Source organism: Triturus cristatus, chromosome 4_2, assembly GCF_964204655.1.
Source record: "Triturus cristatus chromosome 4_2, aTriCri1.1, whole genome shotgun sequence".
Taxonomy (NCBI): domain Eukaryota; kingdom Metazoa; phylum Chordata; class Amphibia; order Caudata; family Salamandridae; genus Triturus; species Triturus cristatus.
The window spans coordinates 709,303,464-709,326,953 of NC_140586.1; the positions used below are offsets into that span (position 1 = coordinate 709,303,464).

Sequence of the window (23,490 nt, forward strand, 5' to 3'; positions counted from 1 at the left end):
AATTATTAGAAATAAAACCATCAGCATTGTTACAATACCATAAAAAACAAAGGGAGAAATCATATTACAATGAAAGTGGAAACAGGTCCTATAATACCTTGTGTACCACCCTCCCCTGGCTAGTAAGCTAGTTTTATAATAATAGAAGGTCTCTAGGTTTGAATGGAGAACCCCATACCTCAAAGATCAGCTTTGGTGAATCACATCACAGGATCAGCACTGCTCTCTGTATCTGGAAAGGTTTTGTTCCAGTGTGTCAGCCTCATGCATGCAATGCAATATTAAAGGCACCTAAGTTTCAGATATTTGCAGCTCTGTGCTTGTGTCTAGAGCGTGGGCCGATCAACCTGAATTCAACAGCATACATTATTTGACCTTGACGGCTTCTGCACACAGTGTTCAGACTAAGGTCGCTATGCACGTCTAGGGATGTGAAAAACAGACCGTTCTCATGTGAAGAAAAAGCAAGCAAGCAGTTTCTTATAATAACAGCTACCTGTAGTGTTGTGTGCAAAAGCAGCAAAGTGGCAAGATGGCGTTAACATCTAAAACGCTTATGCTAACATAGCAATGTGTGCAGGCAAACCCCTGTCTTCACTACAATATTCCCACTCTTCATCCCTTGGGTCGATAATATCTGCAGGTCTTTAGCCCTTTTCTTGGTATTTACAAACATTAGCTGCAGGACACAGTCATGTAGAGCAAATAATATGTGCTCTTCGACTCCTTTTTCTTAGATGTCAATATTTTATTTAGTGAGCCTTCTCGTTCATCTCTAACATCATATCTCACCTAGGGCCTTATTTTAGATTTTCTGAATAGCATGTGTTGATTGGAACCAAAATCAATTTTTCATTACAGGAAATGATTAATATTTTCTTTATGAAACCTTCCCTCACCTTAAGGCACCCACCACTCTTCCACACTTTAAACTCCTAATTCCCAGCCCCAGTGCAGAATTCATGATTGCAAAAGATGGTGGTGAAAGGTAATGTTTATCCCTAAGTTACTGCTATAAATATATCTCCAAAACGTTTTCCATCTGCAGATTGGGATCTTCCGATATAGTGTAATCTATAGAAGTTCCCATTTTCATGGTCCAAGTTGTTTGAGAAGCTTTGAAAATGCTCTGATTGGTGTTTACCTCCTCTGCTAAAACTTTTAATTTGCAGAATCATCTATCCTGTAAGGGAGCCGTTCTCCAGTCCTGCCGTATGAATTGGACCTTTCAATGCTGTGTCTTTGATTTCTTTCTTACAAGTGTGTATATTGCCACCCAGACCTGCCAGGTCTCTTTTGACCTCTAAAGTACTGTTTTTCAGGTCATCACCAATTTCTTGATGAATGATGTCTCTCATTTATAAAAACTTTCAAAACGTTGCAGGTTGGCCTTAGTAATTGGGCCTTATTTTGCCATGATTTTACAATTGGATGACCTGTCTTTCAGAGTCCTACTCGCCTTTTGTCATTCTGTCCATGTGTCGTAGTTTGGCGAAATTTGCTAATAAGTGCCAGATTTTTCTTTAGTTTACTTTGTTGCAGGAACCATTGCGTTTGATGGCTGCAAGCAGTAACTACCCTATCAAGACAGTAGCAGCACTGCTGTAATCTAGCAGATGACTTTCTGATGGCTATTAATTTTAGTTTTTATTAATGTCTTAGTTTGCGGCAGGGGTTCGGTGCTATCCAAATGACTGCCACCAGAATGTCACCTAGCATCCTGACTGCGTAATTGTATCAGCCGATCTGTTCTCATGAGCGTTTATCTGTGATATTTTCAATTGATGACCTACTGTTGCTGAGGAGGGCCTAAAGAGGCCAAGGTCCCAAGTTCCTTATGGTTCTGGTCTTGATTATGTGAATGCCCCATAGTTAGGTTGCTTACTTTCCATTTTGTGTCCTTACCGTTATCCCACCTCAAAAGTTTATTGTTAGTACTTTATAATTGCACAGATCTAGCCACCAATTCAGTGCCTGCTTTTAGGGCTTACCTCCACTAGGACGATCTTTCAAATGCTGTCTCTTGCTGTATCTCAAGGGCTGTTCCACAGGACCTTAAGCATAGCATGGGCTGGGACTACCGGCCACCCCCCTCCTTACTACACAAATTGCATTACTTAATTCAGCAGGTCAACACATGGGTCTTTGGAAGGCAGGGGTCAAGGGACCCCTGGCCGTATTTATTAAAATATGAAAATAAAATGAAAAATTTTATAAAATAAACATTTTTGACAATTTTTAGAATGCACATTTCAGAACATTAGATTACATCCATTTTTGACATTATAAGATGGGCTAACCTTAACAAATATCTAGTACAGCGTGTTTCCTAACCGAATCTAAACATCCTGAAAATTAAGCACTCTAATAATTACGTCGGACGGCAAGGTCGCTAACCGGTGTCAGATCCCTTACAGCTACGCTCTCACGTTCGAGATGCGCATGCGCAACCCAGGGCACGTTTCACCCCGTGCGCTCTGAACTCCATTAAACCATAACAGGAGGGCCCACACTTGCGCACCTTGATGACGTCATAGTGTCTGTGAGGGGTGGCTACCAGCCTGAGGAAAGCGTGAACTCCCTCCCCCGCACCCTTCTAAGTAATGGATATCATATCCTGCCCCTGAAGTTCTGGGAGAGACCAATGGCCCCTCCCGATGGGCGGCCCCTTTCGTGACTGGGCCCGCCCCCCCCTAAGGACCTTAAAATGCTGCTCACCGATTATGACCTTACCGCCAGACCCACATAATAAATACGACATTGCTATTCTAAAAGGGAAAACAGGGAACTAAGGAGAAAGTTACTTAAAACCACAGCAACACACGAAAACATCTACATTTGTACATTTCCTGTAAAACGGGAAAAAAGGCCTAAGGAGAGAATCAGTTACAAACCACAGCAAAGCACACCACATTTACATCTGCACAGTCTCCTGTAGACGGGAAAAAGGCCTAAGGAAAGAATAAGTTAACACCCAGCGAAGCACCAAGCATATATCCCTGCATATCCCCCTGCGAGCGGGGGAACGCCCGAGGCAGCAATCATGCCATTCTTATGATCACGCGACAACATTAAACAGTATACTTACCATTGTCATCACCCAATTTGCTAACCAAGGGGACGGAGGGTGGGGAAAATAAAGAGCCCCACGGTGGGGCGAGGAGCGAGCCTGGGGAGCGCGGGCACAAAGAGGCCGCCTCCCGCGCCCCCCCAGGCTCTTAACCCCTTCGTGATCGCGGCCCCGCCCCCCCCGGCCCGGAAGCACACAACTACTTCCGGGGCAAGGGGGGGCGGGAACAGCCACCACGAAGGGGACGGGATATGGGAGGGGCCGGGCCCTGCCATGCCTGCGTGGGGGCCGATTGGCCCCCCCTTTTCTCATGGGCTGGGACTACCGGCCACCCCCCTCCTTACTACACAAATTGCATTACTTAATTCAGCAGGTCAACACATGGGTCTTTGGAAGGCAGGGGTCAAGGGACCCCTGGCCGTATTTATTAAAATATGAAAATAAAATGAAAAATTTTATAAAATAAACATTTTTGACAATTTTTAGAATGCACATTTCAGAACATTAGATTACATCCATTTTTGACATTATAAGATGGGCTAACCTTAACAAATATCTAGTACAGCGTGTTTCCTAACCGAATCTAAACATCCTGAAAATTAAGCACTCTAATAATTACGTCGGACGGCAAGGTCGCTAACCGGTGTCAGATCCCTTACAGCTACGCTCTCACGTTCGAGATGCGCATGCGCAACCCAGGGCACGTTTCACCCCGTGCGCTCTGAACTCCATTAAACCATAACAGGAGGGCCCACACTTGCGCACCTTGATGACGTCATAGTGTCTGTGAGGGGTGGCTACCAGCCTGAGGAAAGCGTGAACTCCCTCCCCCGCACCCTTCTAAGTAATGGATATCATATCCTGCCCCTGAAGTTCTGGGAGAGACCAATGGCCCCTCCCGATGGGCGGCCCCTTTCGTGACTGGGCCCGCCCCCCCCTAAGGACCTTAAAATGCTGCTCACCGATTATGACCTTACCGCCAGACCCACATAATAAATACGACATTGCTATTCTAAAAGGGAAAACAGGGAACTAAGGAGAAAGTTACTTAAAACCACAGCAACACACGAAAACATCTACATTTGTACATTTCCTGTAAAACGGGAAAAAAGGCCTAAGGAGAGAATCAGTTACAAACCACAGCAAAGCACACCACATTTACATCTGCACAGTCTCCTGTAGACGGGAAAAAGGCCTAAGGAAAGAATAAGTTAACACCCAGCGAAGCACCAAGCATATATCCCTGCATATCCCCCTGCGAGCGGGGGAACGCCCGAGGCAGCAATCATGCCATTCTTATGATCACGCGACAACATTAAACAGTATACTTACCATTGTCATCACCCAATTTGCTAACCAAGGGGACGGAGGGTGGGGAAAATAAAGAGCCCCACGGTGGGGCGAGGAGCGAGCCTGGGGAGCGCGGGCACAAAGAGGCCGCCTCCCGCGCCCCCCCAGGCTCTTAACCCCTTCGTGATCGCGGCCCCGCCCCCCCCGGCCCGGAAGCACACAACTACTTCCGGGGCAAGGGGGGGCGGGAACAGCCACCACGAAGGGGACGGGATATGGGAGGGGCCGGGCCCTGCCATGCCTGCGTGGGGGCCGATTGGCCCCCCCTTTTCTCATGGGCTGGGACTACCGGCCACCCCCCTCCTTACTACACAAATTGCATTACTTAATTCAGCAGGTCAACACATGGGTCTTTGGAAGGCAGGGGTCAAGGGACCCCTGGCCGTATTTATTAAAATATGAAAATAAAATGAAAAATTTTATAAAATAAACATTTTTGACAATTTTTAGAATGCACATTTCAGAACATTAGATTACATCCATTTTTGACATTATAAGATGGGCTAACCTTAACAAATATCTAGTACAGCGTGTTTCCTAACCGAATCTAAACATCCTGAAAATTAAGCACTCTAATAATTACGTCGGACGGCAAGGTCGCTAACCGGTGTCAGATCCCTTACAGCTACGCTCTCACGTTCGAGATGCGCATGCGCAACCCAGGGCACGTTTCACCCCGTGCGCTCTGAACTCCATTAAACCATAACAGGAGGGCCCACACTTGCGCACCTTGATGACGTCATAGTGTCTGTGAGGGGTGGCTACCAGCCTGAGGAAAGCGTGAACTCCCTCCCCCGCACCCTTCTAAGTAATGGATATCATATCCTGCCCCTGAAGTTCTGGGAGAGACCAATGGCCCCTCCCGATGGGCGGCCCCTTTCGTGACTGGGCCCGCCCCCCCCTAAGGACCTTAAAATGCTGCTCACCGATTATGACCTTACCGCCACAGGCCAGCATAGTTGACCGACTATCTGGCCCCCCCCCCGCACACCTACCTATAGAAAGGTCATAACCTACCTCCAAAGTCCTCAACCCACGCCAGGATATTCCTTATAAAAAGAGCATTCCCTGCCTCAGTTAAATGGACCCCGTCCCGCAGGTAAAAGTGCTCCCCCCAGATGCACCCATGAGGTATGGTCTGTAAGACCGGGGTTCTAAATAACCTGTCCAGCTTGTTGTTAATCCTCCTTACTGAGTGATTCAGGGCGCTAACAGAGTCCCCGCCCCTCCATTGCATTCTTGGTATCAATTGTGACCATACAATCACAGACCCCGGTAACCGCTTTGCCACCCACCCTGCTGCTGCTATAATCTCTTCCAGGAGGACCCTCCTACCCAGGCCCGCCAGATCATTCCCCCCTAGATGAAGGATCACCGCCGAGGGAGGTGCAGTATGTCGTCTTAGTAAATCCAACATATAATCCCTGAACTGACTAAGGCGAAGCCCCCCCCTGCCGTGGAAGGAGACCGTGCACCCCCCACTCTCCGCCCTCCGTCTACCCAAACCTGCAAGAAAAATTGTGTTAGCGCGCTTCACAAATGAATGTCCTATTACCCAAACTACCCTTGTCTTCTTTTTGTCCTCTGGGCAATTCCTTGATGTTGATGAGATGATCCATGGGAAGTTTCCGTCCTGCGTCGCAGGCCCGTGAAACTGTAAATAACCAGACAAAAAAGGACAAGTGTCAAGACTCAAAATGGCAACTGTTCTCACAACATGTGCAACCGCACGTAACCTTTGTACTTATTAGAGGACCATCTCCCAATCCTTTGCACACTGGTTGAGTTCAACCCCCTGGCAATTGCTTCTGTGGCTGCCCCTATCCGAAAGGAGTGCGTCCCAAACTCTTTGTGGTTAAGACCCGCCCTGGCCATACTCATGGCCAGCACCCTCTGGAACTGAAACTTAGTCAAAGGTGTTCCGTCCCCATGCAGCAGCAGTGGCCCCCTACATTCCTGCGCCCGCTGTCTCAAGAGCTCCTCCACTAGTGCCACCGGGCAGCAGACATTGCTCCGTGCCCGGTGTAACGCCAAGGTTTGGCCCCTGGCTTCTTGATCAGTCTTTGATTTCCTGATGGTAATCCACATTGTGTCACCCCTCATGCTGACATCATGTAGCTGAAGGCCGCCTACCCTATCACATTTGTTGGCCGCCACCAGTTCGCTTACCCTGAATGCCCCATAAAAGGCTAATGAAAATGCCGCTTTAAACAAACATACCTCGGCCGCGGAGCTACATGTATCCGGCAGCGCGAGGAGCACTGCCGACAAGCGCTCAAAACCTATCGGCTTCCTAGTATCTGTGGCCGGTGCCTGCATGCGCCGCCATCCCTTCAATGCCCTCTGCGCTAAGAAACTGTTCGTGGGATCCCTCACCCCTTTCGCACGTGCAAAAAAGGAGATTGCAGCCTTGTGCCTGCCGGCTGTTGCGGCCGTGCGCCCTTCCCTGTGTAACGCGCTCATGTAGTTATTAAAGCTAGCCTCCACAAACCACCCGCTCTCCCAGCCCTGGCCCAGAAAGTGACAGTAAGACCTGAACGCCCCTTCATAAGCTTTTCTTGTCTTGGGTGCTATGCTGGCTGCCACGAGGTCATGTAGTTGGGGGCACCAATCTGCCAGAGAGACGACGGGAAAGGGGCCGGGGTGGTCTCTGCGTCCGGCAGGTGATCCCTGAACACCTGCATCTTAAAGCGAGAAAGAGCATCAGCTGCATTGTTCAACACCCCTGGGACATGTTTTGCCCTGAAAAGTATGTTTAATGTCATGCAACACAGCACAATCTCCTTCATCAGGCGCAATATGAATGGACACCTTGCAGCTTGTTGGTTGATACATTCCACCACTGACATATTATCTGACCAGAAGATTACTGATCGGTTGGCCAGATCCTGGGGCCACACTTTCAGTGCCACCCAGATTGGGAAGAGCTCGAGGAAACCAATGTTCATCGTCAGCCCGCTCTCCTCCCACCAGGCGGGCCACTTCTGTGCCACCCATTTCCTACCAAGGATTGCCCCAAAACCTACACTGCCTGCAGCATCAGTCCATAAACCCAAGTCCTCCGAGGACAACGTGGGTGCACCCCACAGCACTCTGCCATTGAAATCCTCCAGGAATGCAATCCATATCCGCATATCCTGGCGAACCTCTGCAGATAGCCGTGTCCGGTGATGCTTCTCCCGAAGACCCTTCATGGCCTGTGCAATCGAGCGTGAAAAAGGGCGCGCCATGGGTATTACTCTCAATGCAAAATTTAACTGACCCACTGTCTGCTGTAACATTTGTAGAGTAACCTTCTTAGCCTGTATGCATGATCCTAGGGTATTCTTGAATCTTTGTATCTTCTCCATTGGTAATCTAAAGCAACCCTCCACTGAATCCAGTTCAATTCCTAAGAATTCCAAACATGCCACTGGCCCGACCGTTTTTCCCTGCGCCAGGGGTACCCCGAAAGAGCGCATGAGCACGCAAAATTCCTGCAATGCTGACGCACACTCCCGTGACCCCGCCGGACCCAGGAAAAGAAAGTCATCCAGATAATGCATGACATACTGGTGCCCTGTAGATTGCCTTAGGGCCCATTCCAAGAAAGAGCTGAACTGTTCGAAATATGCACATGAAATGGAACAGCCCATGGGCATACACTTATCCATGTAGTACTTCCCTTCAAAGGAGAAACCTAAGAGGCGCTGATCCTCCGGGTGAACAGGGAGTAGTCTAAAGGCTGACTCAATATCTGATTTGGCCATCAGTGCACCCGCGCCTAAGTCCCTCAGCATGTCCGCCGCCTGATCAAAAGATGCATATTTAACGCTGCAGATTGATTCATCAATAGCATCATTCAAGGATAGGCCCCTGGGTGCAGATAAGTTGTGGATAAGCCTATACTCGCCCTTCTCCTTTTTTGGCACTATGCCCAACGGGGAGCATACAAAATTCTTAGTAGGAATGACATGAAAAGGACCCGCTACCCTACCCAAGCGCAACTCCTTTTCTATTTTGCTAGCCACCAGCGTGGGATTGGAGAGCACTGACAGCTGATTCCTGCACTGCGGTGTCCCGACATAACCCCCAGCTGGAATTCTGAAACCATGCGTGAACCCTTCTTGCAATAATCTAGCAGACGTGTGGTTGGGGTACCTGTTAAGCCATGGGATCATAACCGACAAAAGAATGGGCGAATGTGCTATAATGGGATGGATCCTGTTACTCTGGTTTCTTCCTTCCCCTATTCCCAGGCCCACTGCCCTTGTTCCTGCATGTCGCTTCTGGGTGGGAAGGATGGCCGCATATGTTGCAGGCGTGCCTGAACTTACAGGTGCCCGGTGCCCTGTTGCATGTCCGTTTGTTGAAGTCCCAACACACCCCTTTTGCACTTCCACCGCTTCTAGCCTTTTGGTTTGTCTCCCCGCCCTGCGCTGGCCGAAAGGGCTGCTGAAATGGCTGTTGTGGCCTGGGAGAATAACTTTTGTTCCAGTCAGAGCTAGGGCCCGCCCCCTGCCCCTTCTCAAATTGAGAATGCCAAGAAATAGAATCTACCTTGTCCCATGCCAAAGACTTGTTGAACTCCCTAGATTTTCTGAAGGCTATATCGTACTCTTTCCAGACATCCCCCGCATGATTATCATGGTACATTGTGATCCTACTCTGATAGCAGCTCATGACTGATTGCATTCCTGGAAAACGTTCCCCAATTACTGCACTGTACACAGCAAAGGCCCTCACCCAATTGAGGATGGTTTCTTCAACCCTAAATTTGTACAATTTTGATCTCCATTCACTAGGCAACATCATATCTTTCTGTGCTTTCGCATATTCCCATTCCCTGCTGTCTATCAACAATGAAAAGATATTAACGTATTTATCCGCCCAAATCAACTCTTTCACACTTTGTGACACATGTTGCGCCAGGCACTCCCCTCTGGAGGGCATCGCGCCCTCGCCCAACAGTGGCAGGGCAACCTCCTTACCATTGTCGTTGGATGACGCCACCTCCACGGTCTTGGCTGGGCCCCCGGTGTTCGCTGGACCTGTTTGGGGAGAAACCGGTGCGAGTGGCGGGCTGCCCTGGCCACTAGCCAACAATATCTGCGCAACTAATGTTCGTTGTTCTGCCGTGAGGTTCGTGATGTCCGGCAACGCGCCCTTACCTAACCAGGGGAGAACGACTGCTACCTGGGCTGCTAAATCTGCTGGCATTGGACCAGACGTGGGCAGGAGGGGAGGGACCCCACTCGGTACCGAGCCCCCCACGGGAACCGGGGTGGGCGGTGGCGCCAATGGTGCTAAAGGTGCTGCCGGCGCTACTGGCACAGCAACTGGTAGCTGGGGCACCGGTGCCGGGATGCCCAAGGGTGCCTGAGGTGGCGGGACGGGTGCCTGAGGTGGAGGGACAGGTGCCGCCGGCGGTACCATGGGAGTTGGACCCTGTGGACGACCCCCCACCTTCTTAGATCTCGCCCGCTTGGGCGGTGTCGCAAATTCGCCCCTTGGTTTGGGCGGCACTATCGCTCGCTTAGGTCTTCCCGATGGGCCGGCCTGCGCTCCTACCTTCTCTCCCAATTCCGCTACCGTCCTACCCAGCTTGTCAACTTTCCCCAGGCGTTTCTCCATTGCCGCCATTCTGCGCATCATTTTCTGAAACATCCAACCCACGCTAGCATTCGCGTGCCCCCTTCTTGCAGACATACTTATGAGCACACCGTGCTCCGTACCTGACCCAAATGAAAAGGCGCCCAAGCTGGAATACCGACCTAGCTCCTAGTCCTGTTGACCTGTAACAGAAAATGCGTTAAATTTCACACTGTGGCAGTCTGAAGTAAGTTGAGCACTACCCCCCGTAAAACAAAAATTAAACAATTTCACGTGTGCCTTGAGGCCAGACCAACCACCCCTGTAAGACACACCATCCGATCATATACCCAATTGATTTGTAAATGGGTCACTTCCTTATGGAAAAAGGCAAAAAACGACACTAAACTGGTGTGCTATGCACACACCTCAGATCATGTACCTCTGCAATTTATTGTAAATAGGTGCTCAAAATTGTAACAGAGCCCCTTCTCTAGCACCAGTCGTCTAACAAGAAGATCCTTCACCTATTACACAATACACACGTCGGACAATATACCTGCTAGACTGTAGGAATAACGTGTAACCACCCTAGCCCTTTGTTTAATTCAAAAACAACGTTCCTTCCTGAAAAAACCTTCTTGGTCACCCATCCGCCCTCTGCCCTAGCTGTCCCTGCTTAACTTCGTTCTACACACGCTCGTAAAAGAAACAGAAACGAAACGTTCACCTCTGCCGCCCGGCTTTTCCTGTACGCTCGCTGAGGCTCTGCAGCCCACCCCCGCCCGCCCCACAAAATACCTCGTGTCGTGATGGCCACAACGCGGACGTCCCCGCAGTGCTCAAGCGGCCTCCAGACGAGCCCGGGAAAACTTCCTGCACGAACGTGCGAATCGGCAAACTCTCCCCGCTACGCTTCCGTCCTCCGCAGCTGGCCGGATCCGGGTACACCTGAAACGAATAAAAAGAAAATAAAGAGCCCCACGGTGGGGCGAGGAGCGAGCCTGGGGAGCGCGGGCACAAAGAGGCCGCCTCCCGCGCCCCCCCAGGCTCTTAACCCCTTCGTGATCGCGGCCCCGCCCCCCCCGGCCCGGAAGCACACAACTACTTCCGGGGCAAGGGGGGGCGGGAACAGCCACCACGAAGGGGACGGGATATGGGAGGGGCCGGGCCCTGCCATGCCTGCGTGGGGGCCGATTGGCCCCCCCTTTTCTTTTCCTTGATTTGTGGTTGAATTGTCCCCTGATGTCTCTCCTTGTCCACTTAAGCTGTTATCCCGTTGCTTGACCCACATCGGCCCTTGAAGTTTAACCACGAACTGAAGTGAATGCACAAGACCTTATCAGTGTCTGTGATGGGCGTGGCTCACGAATAAAGGAGCAGGGAGCGATTTGTCTGTTTGGTTATGTGATTCATGTAACACCGGCATTCCTCATTCCCTTGCAACCTTTGTGGATTGGCGCGTTTTCTCCAGGCACCAGCTGCTTACCATCATTTTTTAATTTAAGCAAAAGTTCAGAAACAAAATATAATATACACTCTTGTTTATTACTTGTTAATCTTACCCTGTAAGTAACACTATGGTAATTGATTCAGAAGCATTTGACTGTAGGGTTAATTGCTTATGTAGAAAATGAAAATTGATGTTTGTCATTGTGACTACCTTATATGAAGGTGACTCGTATCCAAGTTCCTCAGAATGAGCAACACTTGTTTACTGTGGCTCCTTAGAGCTGCTAGAGGCCCGATGTTTGTGTTGTATTTTACTCTTAAAGACGAAATGTTGTTGTTGAGCTCTCTGTTGACAGTGGCTCATTGGTAGTAAGTGGTCTCTGTGGGTTTGGTTTTCGAGGTAAACAGCCTTTAGAACGAGGTGTTTTCCTTGTTCAGCCTTTACAGCGCCCTTTTTAGCATGGATAATTTTTACGCGAATATGCATTTAAACGCATGCCAATACAACGCAGTTAAGGTAAGTTTGGGGGGGGGGGGGGGGGGGGGGGTCTCCCCCCACAAATACATTGTTTTGGCATGCGTTTTAAATGCATTTTCGCGGTAAAAACATGTGCGCTAAAAATGCGTGTAAAAGGCATGCGAAGTAGTTTCATGCGATGTACCGTCGTACAAACCGGTTTTCGAGACGTACAACACTAGTGCGGTCTGCTGCCCAAAAGCAAGCGAGTCTGTTCAGTATACCCAGAAACCACAGCTACTTTTACAGTTAAGTAGCACTTCAAAACACTCACTCCTGTGCGACATTCAAGTTAGACTAAGCATTGCTTGTCTTGTTAAAAACACATGAAATGACACTTTTGTTGTTCACTATGCCTTTTCTGGAAATGTATTTTGAATTTCAGAACGTATGCCAATTTAACTAGACTACCCTGCACATCAGATCTTTGTTGCTCTGATAGTGCACGCTTAGGATGTGGGCACCTTGTGTGTTTTTGCATGCTTTCGGCTTATTTATTTTTTCCTTTTGTAAGAATATCACCTGTCAATTATAATCTAAAACCGTTTTGTCACAAGTCACTTTTTTCTTTCTGTTAATAGGTCTGTCTCATTTAGTAGCAGCATCATATACAGAAGACACATTTGGTGTTGTGCAAACTACTCTCCCTTCAATCCTTTCTAGTTTTCTGATCCTTCTGGAGGTGAGTATGAAAGCAAACTTTAAGAGGAAAGCAAATGGTCTTTTTTTGGTGCTATTGCACAAACTTAATTTAATATTTATTGAAGATGATTGCTGACCGATTTTCTGTTAAAATACTTGTGCAGTAGCAGAGTGCATTTCTCCAGATCAGACCACAAAGGTTACAATAGCTGCTCAAAGCAAGCCGATATTCTGGACCATCCAGTGTAAAATAAATGGTGCTTGGTATGAGTGTTTTACAGGTCAAAGGGTTACCTTTCCCATTGTATGTGCAGGATAAACCTAAACATCAGCGAATTGATAGAAAATATTAAAGTGTGGGAGACGGAGTTGGAATTTAGCTGCCGCAATGTTAGGTTAGGTCATATTTTATAATAAGGAAAACAAATGCAATTTTGTGGGTATAGTAAAAAGTTAGTGGAAGTCTTGTTTTCTTTTAGTAAGATCTACTGGGAAACTTAGAAGATGGGTTTCTGCTGTTTTGTTTGATCATCTTTGTGTCTAGGTTAGACCTGTAACATTTGATGTGCTATCTAATTGCCAGTGTTTGTTTTAAGGGAGGCGTGGTTGAATCAGTTCTGGCCAGCTGTGCTTGTAGATGAAGTTTGTAGTAGTGACCGTCAGCTGCCCCAGTTAAGTTGCTGCTCTAATGGTAGGAATATCATTTGGCCACTGTGAGGGACTGGTTTTAAAGAATTTCGACCCATATTTGGCAAACCTAGGACTGTGGATCGATTAGTACTGAGGGTTGGTAGCATATGTTCTTCGGATGGTTGAAATTCTTTGTCGTTTACCGTTTTTACTTAACATTTCATTCAAATGCTATATTTTGCAGGAATATTCTATATTCTGTATGCCTGGTAAAAAAAAAAGATGTGGGGAAAATTGTTGGCTTGAATAGAGATGTTATTTTCAGTCCCAGTCTACTTGTCAGATAGTCACACCATTTAGTTTCCTTTGTACTGGTTACCTATCAGTAGAATATGCTCCTTTCTTGGTGGCATTATATGTTATTAAATTGGCTCATTGTTACATCGTGTTGTACTTTTCCCATCACTCAGGCCGTGGATAAACATTTCAAGCTGCCTCATGCATCCAGTAAACCGCCTAGGATTTCTGGAAGTTTTGTGGACACTTCCTACAAAACGCTGAGATTTGCACTTAGAGCTTCATTAAAAACGGCTATTTACAGAATAACTACCACATTCGGAGAACATTTAAAGTAAGTACCAATTTTCTCCTATGAAGTGCTTTTTAAATGGCTGAGCAAGAAATATCTATTTTGATAATCTGTATTTTTCTCCATGTATAAAGAGTTGTAAATTGTGACTCATATTTCTTGTCTACCAAATGAATTTTTAAAATGTACTGGTTGTTTACTGCAAGTTTTATATATTATCATACACTTTCCTTTACAATGACTACGTATGATCTGTGAGTAATGAAATGTGAGAGAAAATATTGTTTTAGGTTTTTTTGCACTTGGTTATCATCCAGATGATTAGTTATTTTCATAACTGGTAATTACTCTGCGTATTATTTTCTTTGTACTACTCCTTCACAGTCAAACTTCAGACCCTTGGTCAATGACCTTGGAATCATTGCCGATACTCCAGGAAATTGTGTAGTCCTGCACAACCGGAATTACTTTTTTCTAAAAAAAAAAATTGCAATATAATTTTTTAAAATCTCTTGATGTGTGTCTTAGATGCTATTTCTTTACATCTGGAGGTGCACTGTTTTACAAACGTGGTTTGCAACCTCGAGCAGATTTTTTTTCATATCCAGGCACTATTGGTAGGTTTCATTGTTCCTCTACCTAAATTTATTAACAAATAAATATTCTGATGATGTGAATACGAAACCAAAGTCAGAGCAGTTATACATTTCCTTTGGAATGATGCAGAACCTCTTCCCCCATGTATTCTATGTTCTGAGAAGACCGCAGATGCAGTTCATGTGTTAGATGCAAGATGTAAACTTTTATTGACATTTGTGTAGCTATTTGTATTGCATGGCAGAATTTGTATAGTGCTTACTACCCCTATGTGAGGCACTAAAGCGCTTCACTACATGGGCAGCAAGCTATGCTGTGTAGGGTGTGTGGCTTGTGGCGTGGTCTTTGTTTTTGTTTCTGTGTGGGAAGTGCTTCCAAGTTGTGCGTGATGACTACCAATGTGGTCCTAGCCCTGATTGGAGGAGTGCCCCCATCTTCAAGATGGTCGGGACTGAATGGCGTACTTCATCTCGCCTACTTCACCTTAGGGGGTGAAGTTGGCAAAGTCGGGCACACCTCATATTCTTCCTAGATTTTCCCACCCAAAGTGAGGGTGTAAACGGGGGACTGCCATCTGCTGCTGGCAGCAGAGGCTGGGGATCATTACAAAGGTGGCAGGCCTTTGAAGCTTCCATCTCGAGCACCGTGCCCATCCTAGAGGAGGAGGTGTGACACCTCTGGCCAGGATGTGCATTGTTTCTGGTCCCAGAGAATAGAGGCTCTTGACCCCCCGGGTCCAGAAACTTGTCTGGTGGTGGCAGGCTGCCTAAAACCAGTCTGTGGCCACACCAAGGTTGGTAAGCTTTCAGGGGGCACCTCTGAGTACATGTTTTAATAAAGCCTACACTGGCATTAATGTGTGTTTATTGAGAGTAGTAGTTTGGTACTAAACTCTCCTGGGTTCAGAGAAGCCATCATGGTGCTGGGGAAATCGAGTTGTCGAGATTTCAGCCCATGTACACTCTATGGCTACTCTGGCACTTACAATATCCACGAATGGACTTAAATATTGTAGGGGTGTATCTGCTCATGCAGATATGCCCAAACCGGTGGTATAGTGCACCCTGCTAGAGGGGTGACTTACTTATACCTTAGGCAGTGCTGGTTGGCATGGCACAGGCAGTGTGGCACGTTGACTGCCGTTTTGTCAGTACCAAGCCATGCATGCTGCAGTAGCAGTCTGCATGGCCTAGGTGAGTGGTGCCTAGTGGGCCGTCTTTAGTCTCGATGCCCTAGGTACCCAGGTACCATTTACCATGGACTTGGAGAGGGCCAGAAGGGCCAATTGTGGAACAGTTTTAGGGAAAGAACACTGGTACTGGGAACCTGGACAGTAGGGCCCCAGTACTCTACAGTCAAAGTTGCATCAAAAGCCAGGTAAAAAGTGGAGGCTACTGCAACAGAACCCCATTTTCTCACAAATTGCTAATTCATCATGTTAAAATCTCCTTTTTAATAGATCTGAAACTTCAGTTTTTATATTTATAAATGTCCTAGTTAAATACCATGTGCCCTGTCTGTGGGCATTTAGATCCTACCTTTATGGGTGACTTTTATTTTCTGTGTTAAATGTCTTGGCAGTGGAAAATCTCCAAAGTTGTTTTTCTCTGTGGCAAGGTGGCTTTCCCATTAAAAAGCACTGGGTTACTTTATAGCACCTTATAATGCATAGATTCAATTTGGGAATAGCTAGATCCATGGTTCAAGGTCTCAAATTCACATGACTTTAAACTCCAATTTGATGGTCAAGTCTGATTTTGAAATGTTACTGAGGCAGAGTGTAGAGGGATTCCACCAAGGTAGACTTTGAGGTGCAGTCAACCACCAATGAGACTTTCCTGGATATATACACTTCAGACTTTGCCTGCTTTGGACTTTTCCGCCAGTGTCTCCACAAGACTCAAACTTTCCACCAATGCCAAGGCGCCTACAGAGGTCCTACACTCTAGATCAACAACAAGCCATACTCCCCAACAACCTTGTCAGCTAGATTTTTCTCCAGAAAAATTACTAAGTGCTGGACCCGGCCTCGTGGCGTGGCCCATTCCGACCCGTAGCAACACCACACCTGATCCCCCACAGAACCCGGGGCTACCCCCGTCCTTCCTTCCATCTTCCCGACACCGAGCCCCCTCCCTACTCCATCGGCCTCCAGTGCCCAGGCCCTGCACCCCAGATGGCCACCCCCGACCCAAGCGCAACCCCGGCCTAGTCGCGCCATGCCGGCTGGGAGGAGAGAGAGCTCCCGGTGAGCAGGAGAAGGAGGAGCAGTTTCACTTGCACCTCTGGCCTCCTCTCAAGCGATGGTTTCGATCGCCCTCCGGCCACCCTGAGGGCTGGCTCCACGCCTGCTGCGTGTCTGGGATCCCTCCCGACAGTGCTCGGCTACATCTCCCGGGGAGGGTGGGTCGCAGGGCGGTCAGGTCCACATTCTGTCCTTCCCTGAGGCTGGTCCTTCTAACATTGGTGGCAGGCGACGGGATCCGAGCCCGCAATCTAGAGTTCGTACAGTGAATGGCTGACGCACTACCGAACAAAGACGGCAGAAGAAACAACCATGCGCACCACTGAAACCGATGCGAGTGCTACGTTTTGTGTAAAACGGTTAGGTGAATACACGCACAAGGAGCTGAAACAATTTTGCAGACAACGGAAGATCGCTACCACTGGTCTAAACACCAAGGAAGACATGCAACAAGCCCTGGAAGCCTGGGTAGAGTCCGGAGCCTCCCTTCCCTGACTGGACGAAGTCGGTGACGAGACAGAGCAGCCGGACGAGCTCAGGAACTTCCCGAGAACCAGCAATAAACCCCAGGCACAAAGCAACGCCGCAGACTGGGGCCGGTCCCCGGAAGACGTCACAGACAGGGAAAGGGACCGAACTCATGAACTAGAAATGGCCAAATTGAAAATAGAAGGCGAGATAAGGCTAGCCGAAAAGAAGCTAGCGGTGGAACAACTCCGAGTACAAGGAGAGCTAGAAGAAAAGAAGCTGCAACGGGAGCACAAGGAAAAAAAACTTCAGCTGGAGCACGAGCGCAGCTTGAAAGAAATAGAGTTCCGAGCAAGGAGCGAGGGAGCTCGACCCCCGGGGGGCCCAGAACCAGCCCCCTGGTAGTCAAAAGTCCAAATCCCCAAGGATGTGGTCAAAGAGTACTATCGGAATGATGACATCCAGCAGTGGTTCAAAGCCTACGAGGTAGCCATGACCTCCCACCGCGTCCCACAGAAGGACTGGGGGGCCGGGTTGTGGGGTCGATTCCTGAGCGAAGGACGGGACTACCGGCCTCTGCGCAAACCTCCTACAGCCACATGAAGGAGGCCCTCCTCACGAAATACGGCCTCTCCCCCGAAATGTATCGCAAGCGGTTCCGGGACTGCCGAAAGATCCTAGGCACCACCTGGGTGGAATACGTAAACTTTTACAGCCGAGCGCTAGAAGGGTGGATCAAGGGCAGCAAGGTAACCACCTTCGAAGAACTGACCGACCTCAATGCCTGGGAACACTTGTCCACAAATTGTTTTGTAGAAATACGCCAGCACCTGCTCGACAGCAAGCTCGCCGACCCGAAGAAGCTGGCTGTCGAAGCAGATCGCTGGGTTAACACCCGGGTCCCCCGGAGCCCCATAGGGGACTACCCCCGCAGCCATCAAGGACCTCCCCGTCAGAGAGGGGGGGAGAATCAAGGGAAACTGAGGGAGTTCCCATCCGGGCCCCTGCGTAGCCCCCCGAGAAACCCACCTCGGGGCTTCCCAGCTCCTCCGCTAGGCAGTACCGGCCCCCCAGGTAGATAAGGGCCCCGGGTGAATATCACATGTTTCCGCTGTCAACGGCTCGGGCATTACGCCAGTGACCCTCAGTGCCCCATGGCCCAGAAACCCCCCACGACAGCTCCCCCAACCCGACACATGGCCACCGTAACCCTAGGGGAGGAGTTTGAGGACCCCGAGGGATGGGAACCTGCAGCCATGGCCCTAGTCTCTCTAGGAGATCGAGATATAATTCCCGGAGCACCCCTACCCGCAAACACCAAGAAGTACCACCAGCTCGTAACGGTTAACGGCCACCCGGTGGAGGCCCTTCGTGACACCGGGGCGAGCATCACTGGTGTCCTCAGCCACTTAGTCCAGGCGGACCAGATCATCCCCAATGTCTTTTGCCCTGTGATAGCTTCCGACAACACTGAGAGTTTGTGTAAGGTGGCCTTGGTACCATTCGAATGGGGGGGAGTAACCGGAACATTGCGGGTGGCTATCCGAAACGCACAACCTGTCGACTGCCTCCTGGGAAGCGACCTGGAAAGTTCCCTGGAGACAGGTGGAGCGCAAGACTCACCTCGGGATGATGGGTCTACCAGAATGGGTGTTTGCAACCACCCGATCCATGGCGGCCCGACTACCCCCCCGCAGGGGAGTCGAGGACGACGCCCCCAGCACCCCCTCCGTTGACAAAGCCGGGGACGACCCCGTTGAACCCCACGACCTATCCCCAGGAGGAGAGCCCCTCGCCGACGACGGACCCGTCCATCCCGACCCCGCGCAGATCACGGAGTTAGGGGATCTGCCCGAGTTGGCCCAGTGGCGCCACAAAGGAGGCCCCTCCCCCCCGAGAGGAATTCTGCCAAGAACAAGCGACCTGTCCTTCCCTGGTCGGACCCCAGCAGCAGGCCGAAGCCCAAGCCGCGGGCGACCAATCGGGAACCCACTTACTATATTGGGAGAATGACCTCCTGTACAACGAACAGCGGTCTGCCGAGCTAGGGTCAGCCCGGGTGCTGGTGGTACCCCTGCGTTTCGGGACTTCCTCCTGGGCTTGGCCCATGATGTACCCCTGGCAGGCCACTTGGGCCAGGACAAGACCTACGACCGCTTAGTAACGCACTTGTTCGAGGCATATGAGCTGCTGCAGTCACGTTATTGCATTAGATCGCCGCCTAGTGTTGGGTCCGGATGTTGCACGTTGATGTCTTGGAAGAGTCTTCGAGATCTCACGAGATAGGTGACTCCTCCCCTGGACTACAGTGCGCATGGACAGCTCCTCCATCGTCAGATTGTTTTTTTCCGCCATCGGGTTCGGATGTACTTCTGCGACGCCAACTTCGACTCCGAAGTTTTCAACTTTATTCACAGCAAATCAAAGTTATCTCGACGGGATTGCTCTCCGGTCGATACCCTACAACTTTACAGGACTTTATTTCTCATATTTTCATTGACGCAGGCCTCCGGGCCTATCGACGCCACTCGGGCCTTGGGCCCATGGAAAGGACCCCCTTCAAAAAATGCCCCCAGTGTGGTGCTAAATACCCACATACGGATCATCACCCGGTGTGCAACAGATGTCTATCTCCGGAGCATAAAGAAGAAGACTGCTCAGCCTGCGCACTCTTCTGTTCCAAATAGACAATCAGGAACCGAAGGGCCCATCGACAAGCGATGCATCGACAAGCAGCAGCACCGGACGATATCTTCGACGACCCCTCGGATGCCGAGGACTCTGACGACCTACAGCTCGTCACAGTCGAAGAATCGGACTCTGATGACCCAATCCCAGCGGGGCAGCACGTGAGTACCGATGCCCCTGTCCCAATCACCCCACATAAGGCTCCGGTCAAGACATCGCCACAAGGCCTTCGTCACGATCGAAATATCCCTTCGGAAGCCCCACCCTCGGGCCCGGTTCCGAAGATAATAGAAAAGCCTTCCGGTAGCTCGGGACCGAGCAAACCGTATCTCCCTACACCAAAAATGCCTTCGGCGCCGAGAAAAACACATACGGCACCAACTCCGGCTCCGAAAGACTCGACCGTTCCCAAAAACATCGAGCCGAAAACGGTCGATCCCAAGAAAAATATCGACCCGAAAAAGTTAATCGACCCGAAAAAGACTAACGACTCCAAAAAGGTCACCGAGCCTAAAAAACAGATCGAACCCAAGAAAACGGTCGATCCGAAAAAGGACGTCTAAGTCAAGAAAGCTCCCGAACCGAACAAAAACAAGGTTCCCGAGCCAAATAAGTCGAAGCCAAAGCCTACAAATCCTTCGACTCCCAGTAAAAAACACCAAAAATCTTCGGTGCCGAAACCACCAAATACAGAGGAGGAGCTGTTTTTTCCGGATCCTGTCAATCCAAAACAGAAAGGAATCATCATAGACCCTAACACAGGTCATGTGGTGCTCCACAAGAGGAAAATTCATCCTGCCTTACCCTCTCCTATTCTTCAAAAAAGGAAGGACATTGCTACTTCTCCTATTAGGCCTGTTACCCCTCCTCCTCTCTCTCCTATTCTGCCTTATGTGCCATACACACCCCCATGCCTCAACAGCCTGTTGGGGACCCAGATGAGGACATAGATAATGATCCACAAGACCCTTATGACGATCCTGATGACACAAATCCCAACCTGGACACATGGGGAGACCCATATTCACCAGACAATAACACACCTCTTCTAGACCCCACATCATATCCTTCAAAACCATCCCCTCCTGACGACACCATTGCATTCCATCAGTTAGTAGACAGGGCTGCTAGTTTCCACGGGGTAGATATGCATGCTGACCCTCTGGAAGAGGATTTCTTGCTGGACACCTTCCCAACCACAGAAAGAAGTGTCCGCACTTTACCCATGCTCAAAGGGGTTTTAAAACCTGCACCAGAAATATTCAAAGACCCCATTAGGGCTAGAATACTCAACCCTAGACTGGAAAAGAAATATAGAGCAGCACCCTCCGACCCTACATACATCAGGGGTCAACTACAGCTGGACTCTTTAGTAGTCGCCAATGCATGAAAAAGGGCTAACTCACAAACCACTGGCGATGCTGCACCACCAGAAAAAGAGTACAAACTACTGGAGGCATCAGGGAAAATGGTGGCTTTACAAGCAGCCAACACCTGGAGAATAGCTAACACACAAGCATTGTTAGCTAGATATGACAGGGCACACTATGACAAATTAGAGGAGCTGCTACAACATCTCCCTGACCCATATAAACAACAGGCAAATGATCTTATCCAAGAAGGAAAGTTCATCACTAATGCCTCAAAGTGTGCTCTAGATGCAGCTGACACAGCTTCTAGAACAGTCAATACAAGCGTGATGTTAAGGAGACACGCATGGCTTCGCATATCAGGATTCAAACCTGAGGAGCAAACCACTATTCTCAATCAACCCCTTAACCAAGATTTCCTGTTCGGGCCTGAAACAGATGTCCTACTAGACAAAATGAAAAAGGATACTGACACCGCTAAATCTATGGGTGCACTGCAGTTTTAACAATCCAAACGTTCCTTTCGTAGATCCTCCTATAGAGGTACAGGGAGAGGGAATAATACACAAACCTCTCAACCTTTCCAAACTACCTCTCAAAACACATTTCACAGAGGCAGAGGAGGATATAGAGGAAACAATACTAAAGGCAGAGGTAGAGGTAACGACAACAACCGTACCTCCACCACTCCCAAACAGTGACCTCTTACACCTGCCTCCAGACCACTTAACACCAGTCGGAGGCAGATTATCACAGTTCCTACGTGTCTGGGAATCCATCACAACAGACAGGTGGGTGAAGCAAATTATCCATTCTGGTTACTGTCTAGAACTTGCATCTACCCCACCCAACATACCACCCAAACACAGACCAATGTCAGAGGAACATACCATACTATTGCAACAGGAGGTCTTAGCAATGCTACAAAAGCACGCTATAGAACCAGTTCCCCTGCAGCAACAAGGAAAGGGAGTTTACTCTCTCTATTTCCTAATTCCCCCAAAAAGACGGCTCACTCAGGCCCATTCTCGACCTTCGTCCCCTCAATCACTATATACACTCCGATCATTTTCACATGATCACACTCCAACAAGTACTACCACTACTACAGCAAGGCGATTTTCTCGCCACGCTAGATCTAAAAGATGCATATTTTCACATACCTATTCATCCCGCACACAGGAAATACCTCAGATTTGTAGTGCAGGGACAGCACTACCAATTCAAAGTCATACCCTTCGGGGTAACAGCACCAAGGGTGTTCACAAAATGCTTAGCAGTAGTGGCAGCACATCTAAGGAGACAACATATTCATGTGTTTCCATACCTAGACGATTGGCTGATAAAAGCCAAATCACATCACCAATGCCTGCAGCACACTGTGACCACAATCCATCTATTACACAATCTGGGATTTTCCCTCAACTACCCAAAATCCCATCTGCAACCCTCCCATATACAGCAGTATCTGGGAGCAACGATAGACTCCACAGTAGCAAAGGCTTGCCCAGCTCCAGCCAGGATACAGAACATTCAAGCAATGATCCTAAAGTTCCAACCTCAGACTCTTTTGACAGCAAGAGTGTTTATGCAACTCATAGGCATGATGGCATCTTGCATATTCATAGTCCCACATGCTCGGCTACAAATGCATCCCATACAAGAATGCCTAGCAACACAATGGAACCAGGCTCAAGGGAAACTAAAGGACCTAGTGTTGGTAGACAAGTCGTACCCATCGCTCTCTGCAGTGGTGGAACACACAAAACCTTTCAAAAGGACGACTGTTCCAAGAGCCAGTTCCACAGGTGGTGTTGACAAGACGCATCACTCACAGGGTGGGGAGCCCATCTACTTCAACATACAGTGCAAGGTCTATGGACACCGCACCAAAAAATACACCACATAAACTACCTAGAACTACTGGCAATCTTTCAAGCAATGAAGGCTTTTCAAAAACACATAGCCAACAAGACTGTCCTAGTCCGGACGGACAATATGACAGCAATGTTATATATACAGAAACAGGGGGGGGACACTCTCTGCAGCTATCACACCTAGCGCAAAGGATATGGAGATGGGCCATTCTACAAAACATCCATCTTCTAGCAGAACATCTCCCAGGAGTAAACAACCAGATTGCAGACCTATTGAGCAGACACAGTCAACAGATCCACGAATGGGAAATTCACCCAGAAGTCCTACTCCCATTCTTTCAAGCATGGGGACACCCAGACATAGATCTGTTCGCCACAAAAGAAAACGCAAAATGCCCATCCTTCGCCGCCAGGTTCCCACACC

General features: G+C 48.9%; 1 protein-coding gene across 1 annotated transcript in view; it reads left to right on the plus strand.

Moving 5' to 3' along the window:
- The window catches only part of NDC1 (NDC1 transmembrane nucleoporin), a 370,234-nt gene that overhangs the window by 262,163 nt on the left and 84,581 nt on the right, over positions 1-23,490 (plus strand). The window contains exons 16-17 of the mRNA XM_085602585.1: positions 12,542-12,642; positions 13,703-13,863. Of these exons, the coding sequence (XP_085458711.1) occupies positions 12,542-12,642; positions 13,703-13,863 (262 nt within the window). The remainder of the gene's footprint in view (positions 1-12,541; positions 12,643-13,702; positions 13,864-23,490) is intronic.